Source organism: Dryobates pubescens, chromosome 29 (assembly GCF_014839835.1).
Source record: "Dryobates pubescens isolate bDryPub1 chromosome 29, bDryPub1.pri, whole genome shotgun sequence".
NCBI lineage: Eukaryota > Metazoa > Chordata > Aves > Piciformes > Picidae > Dryobates > Dryobates pubescens.
The window spans coordinates 850123-871151 of record NC_071640.1 but is presented as its reverse complement, the minus strand read 5'-3'; the positions used below and the strand labels follow the sequence as shown (position 1 = coordinate 871151).

At 66.0% G+C, this 21029-nt stretch overlaps 1 protein-coding gene across 1 annotated transcript; it reads right to left on the bottom strand.

Moving 5' to 3' along the window:
• Positions 1–3377: 3377 nt before the first annotated feature.
• Positions 3378–20363, bottom strand: NCS1 (neuronal calcium sensor 1). Its single transcript, XM_054174239.1, has 8 exons — positions 20192–20363; positions 8229–8253; positions 6282–6420; positions 5427–5505; positions 5221–5309; positions 4803–4880; positions 4388–4504; positions 3378–4278 (listed from the first exon to the last, which is right to left on the bottom strand). The coding sequence occupies exons 1-7, from the start codon at positions 20253–20255 to the stop codon at positions 4406–4408; spliced, it is 573 nt and encodes a 190-aa protein (XP_054030214.1). The 5' UTR covers positions 20256–20363; the 3' UTR covers positions 3378–4278; positions 4388–4405.
• Positions 20364–21029: the final 666 nt, after the last annotated feature.

Sequence of the window (21029 nt, the reverse complement as noted above, 5' to 3'; positions counted from 1 at the left end):
CCCACTGTGGGCTGGGAGGCACAGTTCTGAGATGCTGGTACCAAGGCTCCTCAGCAGCTGGTGCCTGCCAAAGCAACCCCACAGCCCACAGCCATAGGCACTGCTCCAAGGGGGCTCAGCCCCAGAGCACAAGACCCCAAAGTCCTTCTCCCCCACCAGGTTAATGCAGCCCCACAGCAGGCAGTGTCCTGCAGCCCTGCCCAACTGGGGGAGCAATGGCTCTGGGATGAGGGTCCCACAGCCCTAGCCCTCCCCATCCACCTGGTGAGGATGGCATGGGAGGCAGGCAGCTTCTGGGCAGTCAGGTGAGATGCTGCTGATACCCAACACAGATGGGGTCTGGGGTCTCCCATAAGCAAACCCCCCCCTCCATGAACCCAGCTCCTGGGGGCTGCTTGGTCTCATCACAAATCTCAGCAATTCACAGGCGGCTGGGGAGGCTCCACCCGCTGTGCCCCTCCCGCTTGCATCCTGCCTTGTGCCAGGGTCGGGGGGAGCTGCCCCAGAGCCTTCTCCCTCATCCTGGCTCTCGGGGGTGGGCAAGAGCCCAGCCCCGCCCCAGAGCCGCAGGCGGTTTGGTCACAGAGCAGCAAGAGGCAGAGACAAGGACAGAATAAACGCAAGGAAAGGGAGGTCCAGACACGGCATTTTAATGGGGCAACACCGACGGGGACAAATGAGGGGTGGGGGAGACACATGAGACGTGGGGGGGACATGCCGCAGTCACTGGGGCCAGGTCTGGCTGCACTTTGGGTCCCCCTCCCACGGGCGGAGCTGCTGACGGCTTCGCTTCAGACCGGCATCAGGAGCGCCAGGAGGAAGCGGCGCGGGGCCGGCGCCTGGCGGCTGTTTGCTTCTAACGAGCAGCAAAAAGCCCGGCATTAATTAGTCACGGACGTAAAGCCCGAGCCGGCAGCTCACAGCCTGCTCCGGGAGCCCCCCAGCCGCCCGGTGGTTGGGGGGGGGGTCCTGCCAGAGCCTGGTGGTCTCGGCCATGTCCAGCACTGGAGCGCCTCTGGGTGCAGACGTGGGGCCGCCCTGCGGAGCGGGCAGTGCCCACCCGGGCGTCTCGCTGCTGGGGGCACTGAGGCACGAGGAGGTTAAGGCCAACGTTCCCAAGCATGAGGTGCTTCGAGCCTTGTCTTCAGCAGGACCAAGGAGCTGCAGACCCAGGTGATGTGCAGAAGGAGCTGGGGGCCCTCGGTGCTCCCCCAAAGGGAGGTCAGAAGTATCCAAGCCAGCGTGCCCAGTCCACACCCGGGGGGCAATAGGGGGGCCAAAATGAGTTGCTCAGGGAAGCTCAACACACCAGGAGCAGGGCAAGACAGAAGCCAGCTGGCACCCACCACAAGGCCGGAGCCAGGGGGCAGAACAGGAGGCAGCTCCAAGCCTTCAGGAGGAGACCCTGCCCGGGAAAACACCATCACCCCCCGGCCCCCAAGGGGCTTTTGAACTCAGGCCCAAACCTTCCCTCCTCTTTCGCTCCTTTTTCTTTAATGTGCAAATATTTAACAGGGGGGAGGGGGGATGAGGCCCTGGGCTCCATCCCTGAGCCCACCAGCAGCAGCAGCAGGAGGTTGCTGGCGATGATGGCAGCACCAGACACTGAATTTTGGGGTTTCTGGGGTTTGAAGCTCTCCCAAGCTGCTGCTGTCCCTCAGCCCACCCGTGGTGGGGGCCACACACCTGCTGCCCACGCAGGTCTGCACCCTGGGGGGACATCAGTGAGCTCTGATGGAGCTCAGAGCATGGCAAGGTGCTCCAAGGATGGAAAGCCTGCTGGGGGAAGTCTCAGAGCAGTTGAGGTTTGTCTTTGCCTGGGAATGGAGTGGGTGCCAGGGCCCCCCTCACTTCTCAGCACATTACAGCAGTGTCACATTCACCAGGAACAGAGGCTGGCACTGGGCAGGGACTGGTCTGGCAGATGAGCATCAAGAGAAGGTGGAGGCACTGCAGAGGTCTACCCAAGAGAGCTGAGTTTTGGCCACAAAGCATCGAGGAGAAGGAGTTTCCATGGGAGGGAGCAAGGTAGCACCCTCCAGGAGGTGCCCAGCAGTGCCCCTTGGGCACCTCGGGGGCAGGAGCCACAGAAGAGGCAGAAATATTGCACATGAGGTTGGTCTCCTTGGGCGTGGGGAAGGGTGGGGGGTTGTGGGCATCAGAAAGTGCCCCCAGCACACAGCCCTGGGACTGGGCAGTGGGGCTGCATGGCACAGGAACAGCTTCACTTGGCTGGAGTCTGCCCCTGCCCCGTGGGCACCATTCAGAGCCCTCTGGGCACTGTCTTGTCTCCTGTGAGAACATCCTTCACATCCCACCTTGTGCCACCACGGGACAGTCCCTGTGGCCAAGGGCTGTGGGCACTGGCTGGGCTCAGCCATGGGAGCTGCAGAGAGTGGGGTGGGAAGGTGATGCCCTGACAGCTGCAGAGGGGACGGAGGGCTGAGCCCCAGGGTGGGGGGAGAGAGCACAGGTGGCACTGGGCCAGGAACAAACCACAGCAGGGCATGAGGGGAGTGCACCCCAGCTGGCAGCAGGGATCCCACAAGCATCCTGCACTTTGCCAACCTCTCCTTCCCCAGGGCAGGGGGAAACAGAGCCCCAGCAGCATCCACACAACGCTCACCCTCCAGCAGAGCTGCCAGCTGTGCCCCGCGGTGTGTGAGCCCTGCTTGGGCACATCCCAGGGTGGTGGTGGGTGATGGAGAGGCCACCCTGGCACCCCAAGCTTGGGTGTCTGCAGAGGCATTTGCCTGGCCCTCAGCCCCCCGAGGCAGGGGCAGGAGGGGCAGCACAGGCACCAGTGGCTCCATGCTGGGGCCACGCTCTTGGCCTGCAGCTGAACCTCCCACGGCCTGAACCAGGAGCAAGGGGACATGGGGGGAGCCCAAGCTCTGCATTCCCCAGCCCAGCATCTCCCCCAGGAGCTGCCACACTGCCCCAGCTGGGACGGGGGGCACAGAGCGAGTGACCCCCATGGGCACCCCCTCTGCTCCCCCAGCCCCGCTGGCACCCAGGCTCATCCCCAGCCACCTCCTCGGGGTGCAGCCAGACCTTCCCCCCGCTTGGCACAGAGGAAAAGAGGAAAGGAATCCACTTGAAAGCAAAACTCAACTCTCAGCTCCATTGACACTTTTTCATGCAGTGAGGAAATGGAAAAGGGGAGGAGGAACGAGGAGGCCGCAGTGGCCGCGGGGCCCTGACCCCCCCCGCCGAGGGGTGCAGCTGGGGCTGCTCAGAGCTGGGCTGAGCTGGCACAGGGGAGGGGGGAGCAGAAAGATGCAGGAAACAGGAGAAGGGGAAGAGGAAAAGAAGCTACAGCATCCCCTTAAGACAGCAGCCAGCCCACGCAGCTCCGGGTACAGGGGGGGGGGGGGGGGGGGAGGGGGGGGAAGGCAGGGATATTTTTTTGGCTTCATTGTTATTGCAGGCTCCCAGTGCCCCGCAATAGAGGAGGAGGAGGAGACCCTCACATCATCATCATCATCATCATCATCACCTCGGTGGCTGGACACAGACACGAGAGACTAAACACAGCAGCAACATTTACAACAAATAAATAAAGGGCATTGAGCCTCCAGAGGGGCAGGTAAAAAAAACCCAACACAGCCTCACTCCCCCCCAGCCCAGGAGAGAAGCACAACCCCAAGGCAAGAAGCACAACACCGTCTCACCAAAGAGAAAGGAAATCGCCGTGGAACAGCGTCAGATGGCTCCCGGGCTGCTCGTGGCATCGTGGGTGATGCCAGGGCCGCGATCCCAGCGGGCGCCGCCGCCTCGGTGCCCTGCTCGCCCTGCAGAGGCAGCCCCCGCCCCGGGCAGCCCCCTGCTGCCTTTGGGCTCCGCCTCCAGCCGGCAGACCCCAGGAGAGCAGCGTCCCAGTCCCATCCCGAGACGGAGGACAAAGGGAGCAAAGGGGGCGAGGAGGCTGGGGGGCAGGGGGGGCTCTGCCTTCGGCGATGCTCGACCAGTTCCCCTGGCACTGAAGTCTCGGGCGCTGGCTGCCGCTCAGCCCGGGGGCTGGCACCACCGGGGCTGGCACCACCGGGGCTGGCACCACCGGGGCTGGCACCACCGGGGCTGGCACGGGGTGGTTCTCTCGTTCGGAAAAAGCAGACGTTGGCAGATGGCAGCGGCTGGTTCAGAGTGCGGAGAGGGGGCTGAGCTCACGCTGCGAGGGCATCGCCTGCCCGCGGGGCAGGGAGGAAGGCCGAGGGGGGCAGGCAAGCTTCGCGCGGCGGCGGTCGGATGGCACAGAGAGCATCTTCCCCCCGGCAGCTGCGGGAGAGGGACGGCTGCGTGAGCAGGATGGGCAGGGAGCATCCGCCGGGAGGGGTGGGAGATGGGGCACCTCCGGGCCGCCCCCCGCCCCGTGCTCTGCACTCACCACCACTCGGCCCCGGGACTATACGAGCCCGTCGTAGAGGGACAGAGCCTGCACGATGGAGGGGTCAGCCTTGGAGCCCTCCTGGAACTCCTGCAGCGTCAGCTTCCCGTCTGCGTTCTGCAAAACACTGCTGTCACTGCGGGGCACCCCGGCGCTGGGCACCCCGGGACAGGGCACCCCGGGACAGGGCACCCCGGCGCTGGGCACCCCGGGACAGGGCACCCCGGGACAGGGCACCCCCATGCCCGCAGCTGCAGTGTGTGCCATGGGGTGGGCAATGCTCTCTGCAGCACCCTGAAACGGACAGGGGGAACCCAGCAGCAGCCTAGGCAGGGCAAGAGCTGGGATGCAGCAGGGGTCCACAGCTGCCCCCCCAGATCCCTTGTGCCCAGCAGAAGCAGTGGGGCAGCCTCACCTTGTCCATCATGGCAAAGATCCGATCCACCCTCTTCTCCGGCGTGTTCTCCTCCTCGGGAAGCTCCACTGTGTTCCCCTGTGGGGCAGGATGGGACCTGCTCACACAGCCCCCTGTGCCCTGCCTGCACAGTGCCCCCGGGCAGGGACGTGTGGTTTGCCCCCTACACCAGCACCCCCCCCGGCAGGACAGGGCACCAAGGGCTGGAACTGGCACCAGGGTGGTGCTCAGCAGCCGGATCCAGACCCTGCCCTGGCCACGATGGCCACAACCCCCCCTCCAGACAGTCCAGGGAGAGAACTGGGGGGGGGGGCAGGGTTTCAGCACCAGCCCCACAGCCCCCCTGCCTGCAGAGGCAGGCTGCAGCCCGGTGGGGACCCCCCCAGCCCGGTGGGGACCCCCCCGGCCCGGCACTCACCACCATCTGGTAAATGGCATCCACAATGTCCAGCATCTCGTTCCTGGTGATGTAGCCATCGTTGTCCAGGTCGTACAGCTTGAACGCCCCTGCAAGCCAGAGCAACGCCAGCTGCTGGGCACCGTGCCCGCCCCCGCGCAGGGCACGCCCCCCAGTGCCACCCCCAGGGGCTGTGGGGCCGAGCCCACCCTGCAGGCAGCACTTACACCTCAGCTTCTCGTCCAGCGTCCCCCGGGAGGTGACTGACAGCGCCTGGATGAACTCAGAGAACTCAATCCTCCCATCCTGGGCGGGGAGAAAGAGGGGGTCAGGGTGCTGCTGCCGCCCCCATCCTGCCCAGTCCCCTCTGCCCACCTGTGCCCACTTGGGTGGCACATCCAACAGAGCAATGGGGAAGGAGAGGAGGTGCAGGATCTGGCCACTGGTGCCCAGTCCACCAATGAGCTCCAGGGAGACCTCAGAGCTGCATCTCAGCACCTGGAGGGGAGCTGCAGGCAGGCTGGGGAGGGACTGATCAGAAGGGGCTGTGGGGATAGGCCCAGGGGCAGTGATTTGAAGCTGGAGCAGGGCAGAGGTAGGGTGGGCATCAGGAGGAAGCTCTGCACAGTGAGGGTGAGACACTGGCACAGGCTGCCCAGGGAGGTGGTTGAGGCTCTGTCCCTGGAGTCCTTCAGGATCAGCCTGGATGTGACCCTGGGCAGCCTGCTGTGGCTGGAGCTGTCCCTGCTGCCTGCAGGGGCTTGGACAGGGTGGCCTTGGAGGCTCCCTTCCAAGCCAGGGCAGTCTGTGACTGTGAATTCCAGCAGGAGCAGCTCCAGGGCACAGGGGGCACGGCACAGGGGGCACGGCACAGGGGTCCAGTGTCAGTGGCACCCAACCCCCAGGTTTCTCCTCTCCTTTACCACTTCAGCTCCTCCTCCCTCAAGACTCTCCCTGGCTGGAGCAAGCACAGGGCCCTGCTCACTGCAGCCACTTCCACTCCAGGAGCACACAGCCACATTCCACCATCCCACCCCCCAGTGCCACCGGCTCCAGCCATGCCCCCCAGCTGGCACACTTACCTTGTTCTCATCAAAGACATTGAAAACAAAGGTGGCAAATTTGGTTGGGTCACCAAAGGGGAAGAACTGTTTGTAGATCTTCTGGAAGCCAGCAGCATCGAGCTGCCCACTGGGGCAGTCCTTGATGAAGCCTTTGTACCTGTGGAGAAAGGGCAGAGGTGGGCACCCAGTGGGTACCCCTGCTGCATGCAGCCCCCCCGAGCCCTGGGCAGCTGGGGTGGGGCTCTCCCCAACGAGCTGGAGCCAGGATGGGCCCTGGGTGCTCCCTGTGTCACCCCCAGCAGCTGCCTGCAGCATCCCAGCCCTGTGGGACAAGGTCCCTGTGGGCACCAGGGCGAGGGTGGCAGCAGGGAGAGCCTGCAGAAGCAGCAAGTGGCACTGGTGACACTGAGTGCTGCCCACCCCAGAGCTCCAGCCCCACTGGGAGCCCAGCCTTGGCAGCTGAGGCACAGCCAGGCTCCTGCTGAGCACTGTCCAGGAGCTGGGAGAGGACAGGGACCCTCTGCCCAGCCAGAGGCACCTCTAAAATCCCCTCCCTGCTCAGAGCCAGCCCCTGGCACCACAGCCAGGCTGCAGGTGGAGGTGCCAGGACAGGTGATGCCTGGCTTGGCCCTGAAGCCACCCCGTGGTGAGCAGGGCTGGCTTTCACCCCTGGCTCAGACCTTTGGGTGCTCCTGAGCAAGAAGCTTCACCCCAGGGCCAGAGCTCCCTTCCCCTCCACTGCTCCAGCCTGGCCCCACCACACCAGGCACAGCCCCACAGCTCTCCAGCACGGAGGTGGCCAGGAAAGGACCCCCCCAAGCTTCTGCACCCCCATGGGCAACCTGGCACCCACCATGGCTCAGTGCCCACAGCCTGCAGCCCAGGCCCTGTGTGGCAGCTTTTGCATGACCCCAAGTGAAAGCTGCTTGGAGGAGCTGGGGGCAGAGTGGGGGCACAGCAGGGGCACAGCAGGGGCACTGGGGGCACTCTGTCCTCAGGGTGGCACAGCCCAGGGCATCTCCCAACCCCGTTGGTGCTTAAACCCCCCCAAAGCCCTTGGTGCCAGCTCCAGGCTGGACCTGGAGGCTGCAAAGTGCCACCCTGGAGGGCTCACCGGGTCTGTGGGTGTGGGGACCACATGGGGACCACAGAGGGCCCAGGGAAGGACCCCTGGGTGCAGGGTGGGTGCAGGGTGGGTGCAGGGTGGGTGAGTGTTACACAACGCAGCACCCAGCTCTGCCAGGCGCCCGCTGCGGCGGGCAGAGGGCTGGGGGAGGAGGGGAAGGGGGTGGCGAGGTGGGGAAGAGAGGTGCTGGTGACATCGTTCCCAGGCTGCTGCTGCAGCTATGACTCACTGGGGAGGGGGGGAAGGAAGAGAGGAAGAGAGAAAGCCAGGCTGGGGCTGGTGGGACGGCAGATGAAAGGCAGCGGTGGCTTTTCTGGGGCACTGCGCTCGGTGGGGAGGAGGGGAAGGGGCAGGAGCCTGCCGCCAGCCCCGGCCCCTGCCGGCCCCTGCAAGCGCTGGGACTGCACCAACCTCCCGGAGCCAAGGCCGTGGCCACCACCTGGGCGGTCCCCAGGTCCCTGCTCCCTTCTGGGGAGGGAAGAGGGGAGAGGGGCCCTGCACCACCCGCCACGGGCAGCCCGGAGCAGGCAGAGCCGGGAGCAGGCAGAGCCCGGAGCAGGCAGAGCCGGGAGCAGGCAGAGCCCGGAGCAGGCAGAGCCGGGAGCAGGCAGAGCCCGGAGCAGGCAGAGCCCGGAGCAGGCAGAGCCGGGAGCAGGCAGAGCCCGGAGCAGGCAGAGCCGGGAGCAGGCAGAGCCCGGAGCAGGCAGAGCCAGGCCCTGCCGTGCAGGGGGGGGCAAGGAAAACCTCTCTCTTTGCTGGCCTCCCCTCCGTGGGCTAAGAGCTGCACCCCAGAAGGGAGGCAGGCTGCTGCCCCCCCGCCCCCCGCGCCAGGCACTCACCACTGCTGCACCTCCTTCTCCGTAACTGCAAGAGAGGAGAGACAAAACAGGGAAGAAAAAGGAATTTAGAGCTCCCCAGGGGTGCTGCTTTGTGCTTCGCGGAGGCGACTGCCCTGGGGGGACGCCCCCCCGGGGCTCACTCGCTGCCAGGTGGCACAGCCCCGGAGTCCTCCACCAGGCTCCATGGGGCCGAGGCTGCAGGCTCCGGGAGCCCAGCAGGGCAGTGCAGCACTGCCGCCGGGAGGTGCCAGGGACCACACAGGGGCCAGGCTGGGTCATGCCCGGGGAAGATCCAACCCTGCCCTCCCAACCGCCCGGAGCCACAACACCCCTGGAGCCCTCTGCCAGAACCTCTTGGGGCAGGCACCTGCCTGGCACCCACATCAACACACTGAATGTGGGCATGGGCACAGCCCCAGGCCTGGCATCCCCTGGGGCAGGCACCTGCCTGGCACCCACATCAACATACTGAATGTGGGCATGGGCACAGCCCCAGGCCTGGCACCCATCCAGGAATCAGCTGCCTCTGAGCCACATGGAGAAACATCACCAAACCCACCCCAGTGCCCTGGGAACAAGTGCCAAGCCAGGAAACAGCGAGTGTGGGCACCCTGGGTGTGCCCAGCTGTGCCCACCAAGGTCCCCAGCAGAGGAAGGGCTCTGGGGGGTGTGGGATGAGGAGGAGCCCGATGGGGGCAGGGCTGGGGGCTGTGCCAGTGTGCCTCACTGCAGGAGCAGTGCATGGCTGGCACTGCCAGTGGGGAGCCCTGTGCCAGCAGGTGGGCATGGGGGGCATGGCCTCATTGCTCATTTCCTTTGCATCCTGCATCTAAACAACAATAAAAAGCAAAGGGTCTGAAAGGTGCTGGGCAGGGAGGCAGCCTGGGGCTGGTAGAAACAGAGAGCCAAGGCACAGCAGCAGATGCCAACTACCTTGGGTGGCAAAGAGAAAGCAATCCTCCCTCCCAAGGATTGCCAGCCTGCCTGGCACCAGCACAGGCTGCAGAAGGCAGGGGCTGGAGGTGACAGTGGGGAGCAGCTGGGGGGCACACGTTGGCTCCCATCCTGCAGCCCGTCCCCCAAGGGCAGGGATGGCTGTGCCCAAGGCTGTGCCCAGGGCTGTGCCCATCCATAGATGGGGCTCCCAGCTCGGGTCAGAGAGTGAAACACCCCCTAGAAGGGTTTGGCACAGGGCAGCCTTTTGCCCAGGGAGCCAGCAAAGGGCTGTGGGTGCCAGGGGCACAGGAACCAGCTGTGCCACCATGGGGGGTCTGGGTGGCAGCACCCCAGGAGAGGGGAGGCACGAGCAGGGGTGCTCAGCGCTCAGGATGGACACCAAGGGCTTTGGTCACGCAGCAGGAGGGAGGTGCAGGGCTGCTTTGGCAGCAGGAGAGCACACAGGGGAAGGGCCTGAGGCCTCCTGGCAGGAGGGAGCCAGGAGAGACCTGGCTGGGCTGGGGTGGGCAAGACCAAGAGTTGTGCCAGCCCCAGGGCATTCTCCAGCCCGAAGAAAGGGCTGCACAGAAGCTTCCTTCCAAGCCAGGTGCTGAGCAGCATCTCGAACAGAACCAGGTCCCCACCAGCCTCCACACCAGCCTGGTCCCACCCCACCTTGCTGAGGATGCCAGGGGATGCCCCAGGCACCAGCTCTGCGGCCCCACTCACCTGCAGGCCCCGATGAAACCGGGCAGAAGGAGGAGGAAAGAGAGCAGCAGGAGGTTGGGCAGCCCTGGGGGCAGCTGAAAGGGGCAGGGGCAGGGCCGGGGGCGGCAGCAGCAGCCCCGGGGCTGGGGCTTGGTTCAACCCCCCAGGGCAAAGTGCTTTCAGCTGTCCCTCCTCCTGCTGCTGCTCCTGGGGGCCCGGGAGCTGCCTCCCAGCTCCAGCAGGAAACAATTAACAAATCTGTGCTTTTTTTAGCACGGGAGAAAGGCTGGCAGCGCCCCCCCGGGGCTGGGGGGCACGGAGCCAGCTCCCCTCCTGGGGTTTCTTAATGTGCATCCCTGGAACGGGGCCATGCCAAGCCCCATCCCTCCTGCAGCACACTGGCACCGGTGCCCTTCCTCCTGCCCTGGGGGCAGGGGTTTGTCCATGGCTGGGTACACAACTCCCAGCCCCCTCTGGGGGCATCCCTCTGCTGCCCCCAAACCCTCCCTGTGCCCTGGGCACAGCGTTCCCAGGGCAGGGAAACTCCAGGGCCCCAAGCCCAGGGTGGCTGCAGCTGGGCAGGCAGGGGGTGAGCGGTGCCTGCCTCCCTGTACCCCCAGCCCTGGAGCCCAGACACGATGCCCTCACCACTGCCACTGCCCAGCTGCTCCGAGCTCGCTGGGTGCCCACACTCTGAGTGGCACCAAGGATGTGAATCTCACCCCTGCAGCAGGGCCCTGCACTCACGGCAGCCTCGGGGACACGCTGGGCTGTGCCACCCGTCCTGGGGCTGGGGACAGGGGACACAGGGAGGGGCAGGCTCCCCCCCTGCAGCCCCCTGGCACGAAGAGCTCACAGCAAGCACCTGTGTGGTGCTGGCTGCTGCATCTCCCTCCCCCACCATCGATCTTGGCAGTGCCGAGCTGATGCCAATCAATCTGCAGCCACAGAAGCCTCAGCCAGCTCCCGCCCCAAGCGCTCAAGGGCAAGGGGCTGGTGGCAGCCTCCCACCGGAGCAGAGGTCGCAGCCGGGCTCCGCTCCCCGGCACCGCCGCTGCCGCGGGCACAGCTATAAATAGCAGCCGTGGCAGCCTGGTAGCGGATGCAGAGTGCCCAGGGATCCTTGGGGAAGTGCCCAGGGATCCTTGGGGAGGAGGCACCGAACACAGGCAGGGTGCTGGCACCGGGCGTCAGCTGCAATGCCATCGGAGGCCTCGCCAAGCCGGGAGCCCTGGCAGACGCCCTCCTGCCGGCAGCATCCTGGCTTCTGCTGCTTTTAACCCCCCAAAAGTGCGGTACAGGGCTCAGGGCACCGGCAGGAGCAGGCAGCAGGGATGGCACCGCGGGAGCTGCCCAGCACGGCCACCCCACGGCCACCAGCCCTTCGCAGCCTTGGTTGTTCCTTCCCTGCTCCTCCCGCGGCCGGGAGGAGGCTTTTGGCCGCACGCCTCGGGCAGCACAGAGGGGCAAAGACTGCAGGCAGCCCCCTCCTGCCAGCTCCCGGCACCCAAAAGCTGCCACCCCCGGCCCCCACCCCCCTCCATCAGTGCCAACGGCGCAGGAGTGACAGCTCCGTCACCACCGCCCCCCGTGGGCCCCCTCCCTTCCCACCACCCAGCTGCTGCTGCGGCAAGAGGCAGCTCGGGTTAATTAGTGCTCCGGCTCGTTAATGAGTGCTTGCCCGGCAGCGGGGACAGGAGGCACCCGGGGCTGCCGGTGCCCACCCCTCGCCCTGCCCGCGTTGCCCCCTGGAGCGCGGCAGGGACCGGGCAGGGCTGCAGAAGGGGATCCAGAACCATCCGGGGCCCCCTGGCCAGGACGCTTCAGCCCCCCCCGGGAGTTGTGTGTGCTGAGTGCTGCCATCCTGCCTCCTCCCGGCTGGGGCTTAGCCACAGGGCTGCATCCTGGGCAGGATCCTGGGCAGGAAGGTGCCCACTCGGCCATGGCACAGCTCTGTCCTGGGGCTCGGGCAAGCACCATCCCAGCCTGCTCCACCTTGCTGCCGCGGGGCCGTGGGCACTGCCACCTTACCAGGGAGCCCAGGGTTAATCATTTCCAGGCAGGAAGAGGCTCCCCCACCCCTGCAGGTCACTCCAGCTCTGCCAGCTCATCAGCTCCACCACCAACCCACGGGTGACTGGTCTGGCATCACCTGCCAAGGCATGCCAGTGCCAGTCCCGTGGTATTTTTCTCCCTAAGGGGCTCCCTGAGGCTCCTTCCCGGGGTCCCTGCAGCTCCCCAGCAGGCTCATGGCACATGCCAGCCCGTGAGGGTTGGCACCACCACCCTGCACTGGGGCTGCCACCTGCGCTCAGGGCTGCCTGGACCTGCTGTGGGTGCTCAGCACCCAGATGAGGGTAGAGTGGGCACCCCTGTGTGTGCAGAGTGGGTGCAAAGTGAATCAATGGGGCACCCATGCGTGCAGCAGCCGGGCACCCCTGCCTGAGCCGGGTGGGCACCCACGCAACCCCCCTGGGGGATGGTGTGAGGGCTAATTGGGCACCCGTGCAGAAATGATCTGGGTGCTGCTGGGTGAACTAATTGGGTGCTCATGCATGGCCCCGTGGCTGCCTGTGCCAGCTGCCTGCTCAGGCATAAGGTTTTGGGGCACTCCTGGCATTCTCAGGCACTGGTGCAGGGGCAGTGCAGCACCCACAAGTGAGCCCACCCCACCCCCCTGCCCGAGCCAGGTGGGCACTCAGGTGTGAATGGGTGCCACTAGCAGCTAACACACTGTGCCCACACTGGCTGGGCACTGGGGTGCGAAGGCATCAGCTGCCCATGCAGAAATTCATTGCATGTTCAGGCATGACCTGACTGGGCACCCCTGCACTGCTGAGCTGGGCACCCCTGCACTGCTGAGCTGGGCACCCATCACTGACAAGCTGGGCACCCCTGCACTGCTGAGCTGGGCACCCCTGCACTGCTGAGCTGGGCACCCATCACTGACAAGCTGAGCTGGGCACCCCTGCACTGCTGAGCTGGGCACCCCTGCACAGGACCTCAGAACTGTTTGGCCTGGAGAAGCTCTCTTGAGTCCCAGTCCAACCAGAGCCCAGCACCACCCTGGCCTCCAAGCCCTGGCCCCAGGTGCCATGGCCACACAGCTCCTGATCACCTCCAGGGCTGGGGACTCCACCACCTCCCTGGGCAGCCTCTGCCAGTCCCTGGCCACTCTTGCAGCACTTCTCCTGATGTCCCCTGGCACAGTTTCAGGCCATCTCCTCTCATTCCATCACCTGAGCAGGGAGCAGAGCCCAACCCTACCTCCCCCCAGCCTCCTCTTCGGGAGCTGGAGAGGGCAGTGAGGTCTTCCCCCAGCCTTGCCCACAGCCCTTCTCACCCCAGCAGTGCCCAGACTCCACTCCTGGCCACATCCCTGGGGGTGTCTCCCCACACTCAGGGTGTGCCCATGCTGGGCTTGTGCCCATTGTGATCACCATGGCCCATCCCTGAGCCTCCCCATCCCAAAGGGATGTTGGAGCAGCCTCACCTGGTGGATGCCAACACAGCCAGAGCTGCCTACCCGTGGGAGCTGGGCAGCCCGTGCCAGCTCACCCAGTTTGGCTTCTCTCCCCACCAGCAGCACCATGAAGGAGCCTCTGGGAGGCTGGGGGCACGAGGCCAAGGGGTGATTGGTGCCACTTGTGACTGGAGCCATCTGTGCCTGCTGGGACAGGGAGCACCCCTGGCACTCTTCTGGCCCCTGGCTGCCATGCAGGGTCTGTCCTGCTCCCAGACTGGAGGAACCAGCAGCTCTGCTCTCATCTCCCCCAGGGCTGGGACCACCAGGCTGGCTGAGCCAATCTGCTCCCCAGATCCCTTTCAGACAATGAAATATTGCAGGGCCTCAGGTGAGGCTTTGGGAGCTGGGCTCAAGGCAGCAGGGGCAGGGCAAAGGGTTTGGAGCTCCCCAGTCAGACTGAGCGCCCCCAGCAGGAGCACCAGCAGGAGCTGGGGGCTGAGCAGATCTGTTCCAGGCTGGATCTAATCCCAGCTTCCCCACCAGCTGGCACTGTGATGGGCAGAGCATCCCCAGTGCTGGCAGGAGCAGGGATGGGGCAGCCCCCAGGGTTGGGCTGGCTGTGCCCTGCCTCCAGCTCAGTGTCCCCCTTGGCTTGAAGCATTTCAGCATGGGCTGAGGCTCCAGGGTGCTGTCCCCAGCCCACAGCACGATTCCTGCCCCAGGCAGAGGAGAAGACTTCCCTCTGGAGCCAGTGTGGGCAGAGGAAGAGACATCTCTGGCTCAGCCATCAGAGCCTGGAGCCAAGGAAGGCCAGGAGAGTGCTGCAGAGTAAACCCTTGCTGGCAGCAGGACCTCCCCTCCCCATCTCACCCACAGGCTGCCAAAGCAGAGGCTGCTGGGGGTGCCAAACACCTGCTCCGGCATGGGGACACCCAGGGCAGCTCCAGGGGGACCAGGCACCCATCAGGAGATGCTGGAGAAACACCAGTGGATGAAGCACAGGCAGATGATGAAGCACAGGAGCTCTCCTCCCAGTCAGAACCCACAGCCATGCCTTGAAGGGCCGAGAGCCTGCAGGAGGTGTGGGGAGCAAGCCCTGTGCCGGGGAGCCCTCAGCGGAGACCACCGAGGAACCACAGCAGCTCCCCACGCCCCGGGCTGATCCCCCTGCCAGCCGCCCCGAGGATAAGGACCTCGAGTCCCTTTCCCATCCAGCTCCCTCGGAGCGCCGGGAGGAGGAGGAGGGCAGGGAGGAACAAAGCGACCTCCCGAATGTCACCCAGATAAGGCAGGGAGCACCCGCGGGCTCCTCCCCCGAGCAGCCTCTCGCTTTGATGCCTTCGGAGCTTCTTGTTTCACAACCGTAATGACAGCGGCGGCAGGAGAGGTCAGCGGAGCGGTTAAGCAGCTCCATTAACATGTCAGGGGATAAATGGGATGGGAACCTTCCCGTGCCCGAGCGGCAGCCGGCAGGGAGGGCTGCTCCGCTCCGCTCCGCTCCGCTCCGCTGCGGGGGGAGCCCGCGGGGCCCTCGCTCACATCCTCCCCTTCCCACCCCGGCGCTGCAGCCCCCTCCAGGGACCGCAGGAGCAGCCCGGAACTCGCTTCCCTTCCACCTAGCCACAGAGCTCCCAGGGCCACGCACACGAGAGATGCCCCGTCCCGAAAACTGCTGGGAGTGGGTTGGGGTCTCCCTGGGGAAGGGGCTGGAGATGCCTTCAGACCACCACAGCCCTCTGGAGGCAACACCTCAGGTCCCCACTGAGCTGGCAGCGAACCTGCACTGCAGCTGCCACCTTCTGAGCTGCGTGGCTGCAGTCACAACGGAGCCCAGACCAGAGCCAGTCCCTGGGCACCCCTCTGGAGCAGCAGAGCTGCTCTGCTGCCCCTCCCCAGCACAGCCCCAGGGTGCCTGGGCAGGTGATGTCCTCCTCCACCTGAACCTCCCTTCTGTGGTCCTGCAAACCCTGTTTGATGCTGAGAGCACTCGGAGCAGGCAGGCAACCCTCCCCAGGCCCAGCAGCCAGCAGCAGCCCAGGCTCAGCCCTACATGCTGGGCATGTGCCCATCTTGGTGCCCTTCTCCCAGGAGCAGGTGCCACAGGACTCCTACCCCAGGGTGGGATCCTGCCCACCAGCCCTCTCCCCATGGCTCTGTGGGCAGCCCCAAAAGGGCATTCGTGGGGCTGGGGGGAGCCAAGGGGCTGGGGCTGCAGAGGCTCCAGCTGCAGGTCCCTCACCCAGCACCTGCTGCCAAGGGCTGTGCCAGCAGGCCAGGCTCTCCTGCTTCCTGCTGGATGAGCAACAGGAGGGATTTCAACATGAACCAACCTGGCAGAGAAACCCAGAGCCCGGGGCCAGGCACTGGGGAGGCTGAAAATAAACTGGCAGCAGGGAGCCACCGAGGTCCCTGCCCTGCTCCACCAGCCCCTGGGCTCCTGCCCACCACCCCAGCGGGCACACTGCCCCTGGCACGGGGGAGCTGGTGCCCCCCAGCGAGGCAGTGCCCCATTTCCCTGCCTGGGAGCTGCTGTGCTTGGGGATGATTCCAGCAGCCCCCAAAGGCAGATCGATGTTTGGAGTCTGCTCTTCCAGCGCTGCCCATTAGTGCAGGGCACTGCTGGGGGGCAGCAGAGCCAAGCTCAGGGCTGGCTGTGAAAGGGCAGAAAATGAGCTGAAAAATCCACAAAGCAGCTCACAGGGGGTGGGATGCAGCTCCTGGGCAGGCAGCAGCTTCCTCTCCCTGTGCCCACCCCACAGCCCTGGTCTCCCAGCACCGTGGGCATGGCTTTGGCAGCCTCTCCACGGCTCCTGTGCCATCACCAGGGCCTCTCCACAGCTCCTGTGCCATCACCAGAGCCTCACTGTGACCTCCAAGCCCCAGGACCATCATCCTGGCCCTGAGCCCTGTGCCAGCAGCAGCACTCCTGCACCTCCAGAACCCTGCAGCTCAGCAGAATCCTTTGACTGTGGCCCCACAAAGCTCTTAAACCCCATCCCCAGTCCCACTGTGGCCCTGAGCTGCCAGCACCTGGCCCCAGTTAAGCCCAGGCTTAAATCCCCACCACAGAGGGGCCAGCAGATGAGACCCAGGGAGGACAAAGGTTCCTCCAAGTCCTTCCTCAGCTGTGGTCACCTCCAGGGACAAAGCACAGCAGCCCAAACTGCACCTCCCAGCCACCCCCATGGGGCATGAGGGAGATGAATGCATCAGAGCCCAGAGCACCTCGAGGGCTTTGGAGGGGAAAGGCTGCAGGAAGCACCAAGCAGCTCAGGATTTGTTCTTCAGCAGCAGCAGCACTCAGAGCTCCCACAGGCTCCTGCAGGGCACCAGTTTGGCCTCCAAGGAAGGTTAAAGCCTTGCCCTGCAGCCAGGCTCTTCCTGCCAGCACCTGGCAGCCAGGTGAGCCTGGCACTGCCAGGGACTCCTGGGCACTCAGGGGCCCAGAGATGCCGAAAGGGACATGGTGATGGGTCCAGACCGAGCCCTGGTGATGGCCTCCTGCGCCTGTAGGTGTCCAAGTGCCGTTAGAAGCTGGGTCCCAGCACTGTAAGTCAGGAGTGGAGGTGGAAGGGGAGCCAGGGCAGGAGGGTTCCAGGCTCCTGCCCTTCTGTGCCTGGTTCCCAGCAGGGCCTTGGACAACCTGCTCTGAACAGCCACAACCAACTCATTCTCTGTCTCATGGAGGCCACCAACAGCACCCTGGGCACAAGCACCGTGCCCACCACTGCCCTGGCACATCAGCAGTGCTCTGCCCCTCTCACACTGCTCCCAGCACTGGTGTGCCCTGGGCATGGCTGGAGAAACATCACAGGCAGGAGGCTTGAGGGAGCAGAGGGGGCAGGGGGCAGCAGCTGGGGGGCACCAGAAGCCACCCAGGCGTCAGAAAAGCACCCAGGGGACACAGCACGGGCAAGGAGGAGACAGACCTGCAGAGAAGCCACATGGGGCAGGGAGAAGAGGGAACATCTCCAGGCGCCTGCAGGACCAAGGAGAGGCTTTTTGTGCCCTCACCTGGTTTGGGAATGGCACAAAGCGATGCAGGGGAAGGAGAATCCCAGCGTGGGAGGAAGCCTTCAGGCGCTGCAGCCGCAGCTCAGGCTGCCATAGGAACCTCCCTGTGACAAAAGCAGCTCCCCGTCAGCAGCTGCCTCCCAGAGACATCTGCCCAGATGTGCTGTGACAGCACGGGGCAGGGCCAGCACCCACTCAGCACCATGGCAGCCAGCACGTGGGGAGGGCTCCACGTGCCAGGGATGCTCCTAGGAAGAGGGTCAGCGCTGGGCTGCCAGGGGGTGCTGCAACCCCGCAGAGCAAAAGCCTTCCCCAGGCAGACTCCCAGGAGTTCCTGGGTGTGCCATGGGCTGGGGAGGTGCAGCCGTGCCCAGGGCACAGGGCTCTGGAACGAGATCCTGCCCAGCTCCCAGGGTCTGGAGATAAACCAGAGGCTCCCAGACATGCCCAGGAGGGCACTGGAAGAGCTTGGCCAGACAAGGGAATGTGTGCTTGCCGTGCCAGCTGCTGAAAAGGGGCAGAAACACTCAGCAAAAGCAATGAATGCCAGAGGTGGGATGAGCAGAGCTCCACAAACAGAGCCTGGAATTAGCAATGGCTCTTCCTGACAGGCCTGGCACTGCCAGCCGCACGCTGCTGGGGCGCCAGGGATGCTGCAGCAGGCTTCAGCCATGCAAGGGGCCACACGCTGCCCCATGGCACAGCTCAGGGGCTGCTGCCTCACCTGCACAGGTTTGGTGCACCTTGAGAAAGGGGCAGCAAGAGGCCTCCCGGAGTGAGCAGGCAAAGCCCCCAGAGCAGGGCAGAGGCAATCGGAGGAGCAGAGGCCTCTTTGGAGAGGGTGCAGTGGCAAGAGGAGGGCACCCAAGGGAGAGGAGCAGAAAGTTGGGTCTGAAATGACTCAGAAGGCAATAACCCACTGCTGGCCTCATCCAGCAACAGACACATCCCTGTGCCCACATGGTGCCCACACCGGGGCTGCCTGTTTGGCATCAGCTGGCAGGAAGACACCGCTGCCCGGGTGCCTTCCATCAGCCCCGCCGGGGTCAGTGCCTTCCCCATGCTGGCAGGAGCTGCCCCAGGGGTGCAGGGAGCCCAGCACACAGGAGACTCCCAGCAGGTGAGGCTGCAGTGGGCATCTGTTGGAGATGGAATCGAGGCAGCTGCAGACTGAGTGGCACAGCAATGACAGCCCCTGGCCCAGCACCACCGCACCCCTGTGGGGCACAGCGGCGGTGGGCACAGCAAACCGGGGCTCAGCTCCAGCTCCAAACAGGCTCTGTGCCCAGCCAGCACTGCCATGCCCTCACTCTGCCTTCTCCCTGAGCCACCACCTCGAGAGACCCCAGCCAGGGCACCTCCACCTCTGCTGCCATGGCTCAGGGCTTGGCTGCTGCGGACGTGCCCCCCGCACTCTGCCCTCCTGCCGGCTGTGCCATGCCAGGAGTGCAGCCCGGCGTGCAGGGTTGTGCAATGCACCAGCCTTGCCTCCTCTCCATATGGGAGAAGTTGCTGCATCCTCCTCTGTTGCCTTTTTGGGTAAGCGCTGCCGTGGGACTGCAGCAGCAGGCAGCGGGCAGCAGGCAGCGGGCAGCGGGCAGCAGGCAGCAGGCAGCGGGCAGCGGGCAGCGGGCAGCCGGCAGCCGGCAGCGGGCAGCGGGCAGCCGGCAGCGCTGCTGTGCTGGAGGGGGAGATCTCGGAGAGCAGAGAGGGAAACTTGAACCACAACCGGCGGCAGCCTTTGTTCCCTTTGTGCATCCTCCAGCAGCAACCCCCTGAGCTTGCTGCGTTCGGGATGGCTCCGGCGCCCGGCGGGGGGATGAGGTGGGGGTGGAGGGGCAGGGGGGAAGCCACCCGCTCACCAAATGCGGTGCCGAGAGGGGCACCGAGACACCGACACAAACACCCAGCCCCGGTGCCAGGCTCCTCTCTCCACTCCAGAGCACAACAACAAAGGAAACCCCTCCGACCGAGGCACACCAACTTGGAAAGCCACCCAGGGGGGCTGCCCCCCTGCTGAGGGAAGCTGCCTGATTTCGGGGGGGGCAGCAAGGGGAGGACAAGGACCACTGCCAATCCCCGGGCACCCGCCTGGCCCCTGGGTACCTGCCTGCTGGCACCCGCCTGGCCCCTGGTATCTGCTTGGTCCCTGGTACCTGCCTGGCCCCTGGGTACCTGCCTAGTCCCCGGGTCCCTGTCTGATCGCTGGGTCCTCGCCTGGGCCCCAGCACCCACCCAGCCCCCGGTACCCGCCTGGCCCCCGGTACCCGCCTAATCCCTGGCTGCCAGCCTGGCCTCCGGGACCCGCCTGGCCCCTGGGTACCAGCCCGGCCCCGGCCCCCGCCAGGCAGCGCCGGGGATGCTGCGAGCAGGGGGAGGAGGGGGCGACAGGATGCAGCCCTGCTCCCGCAGCTGGGATCAGGGAATGCTTCGCGGAGGCGCAGAAATAGGCCAGGGCGCCTTGTTTTTGTCAGCCAGCAGCGGCTCCCCTGCCCCCTGCCCCTCTGCCCCGCTCCGCTGCCGCTGGGGGGGGGTTACCCTCCCGAGCCTAATCCCTGAATTCCTGCAACAAAGCCCGGCCGAGCCTGCGCCCCCCCCGGAACGGCCCCGGCCGCGCCGCTGCCCGGAGCGATCCCAAAGCAGCTCCCAGCCGGGGGCGGGGGAAGGAGGCCGAGGTGGTGGTGGTGAGAGGAAGCCTGGCACCACCGCCCGGGGGTGTACCGCGGAGCCCAGCGACCCCCCAGCCGCATGCCCACGGTCCCCGGGGCCGGTCCGGCAGCACCCCCGCGGCTCGCCCCGCGCCCCCGGCCCGCAGCCCGCAGCCCCCCCGGGCACTCACAGTAGGTTTTCCTGGTCAGCTCCTCCACAACTTCAGGCTTCAACTTGCTGTTGGATTTGCCCATGGTGGCCGCAGCCCGCGACCCCCCCGGGCACGCAGCTCGCCCGCCCGGCCTCACTGCGGGGGCATGGAGACGGACGGGGCGGGGGGACGGGGACGCAGGGGACACGGGGACGGGGGGCGCCCGCGGTGCCTCGCTGGCAGCTCCCGGCCGGGCTACATCCCGCGGGGGAGCCGGGCACGGGGAAGGGAACCGGAGGGCGCGGGGGGGGGTCTTTGTTACCGGGGGTTGGCTGCGGCGGCGAGCGGCGGGCGCTGCGGGGCCGGCCCGGCGTGGCCGTGGCTGTCTGTCTGGCTGTGGCTGTGTGTCTGTCCGTGTCCCTGGTGACACGCTCCCTCCCTCCCCGCCCTCCCAGCGCTGCCAGCCGCGGAGCGCTGCGGGGGCTGGGGGGGGAGGGGGGGGCGGCGAGCCCCGCCCCGCGCTGCGGGATGGAGCTGGAGATGGGGGGGGGGGATACGGAACGGCCCCGCCGCCCCCGCGGCACCGGCACCCCGCGTGGGAGGGGGATCCCGGACCGGCCTCTGCCGTGGGGGTGTTCCCACCACCACTGCCCCCCCCCCCCACTATCCCCCCCCCGGAGCAGGTCCACAGGGATCGGCTGGGAAAAGCTGAGGGAGATGTCGGGGGGAGGGGGGGAGGGCAGGGGGAGAAAGCTCTGCTGGGGGTCCTGGTCCTTCCTGGAGGGCTGATGGGCAGCAAGAGCATGGAGCTGGGGGTCCTGGTCCTACCTGGGGGACTGGTGGGCAGCAAGAGTAGAGGGAGGGAGGGAGGGAGGTC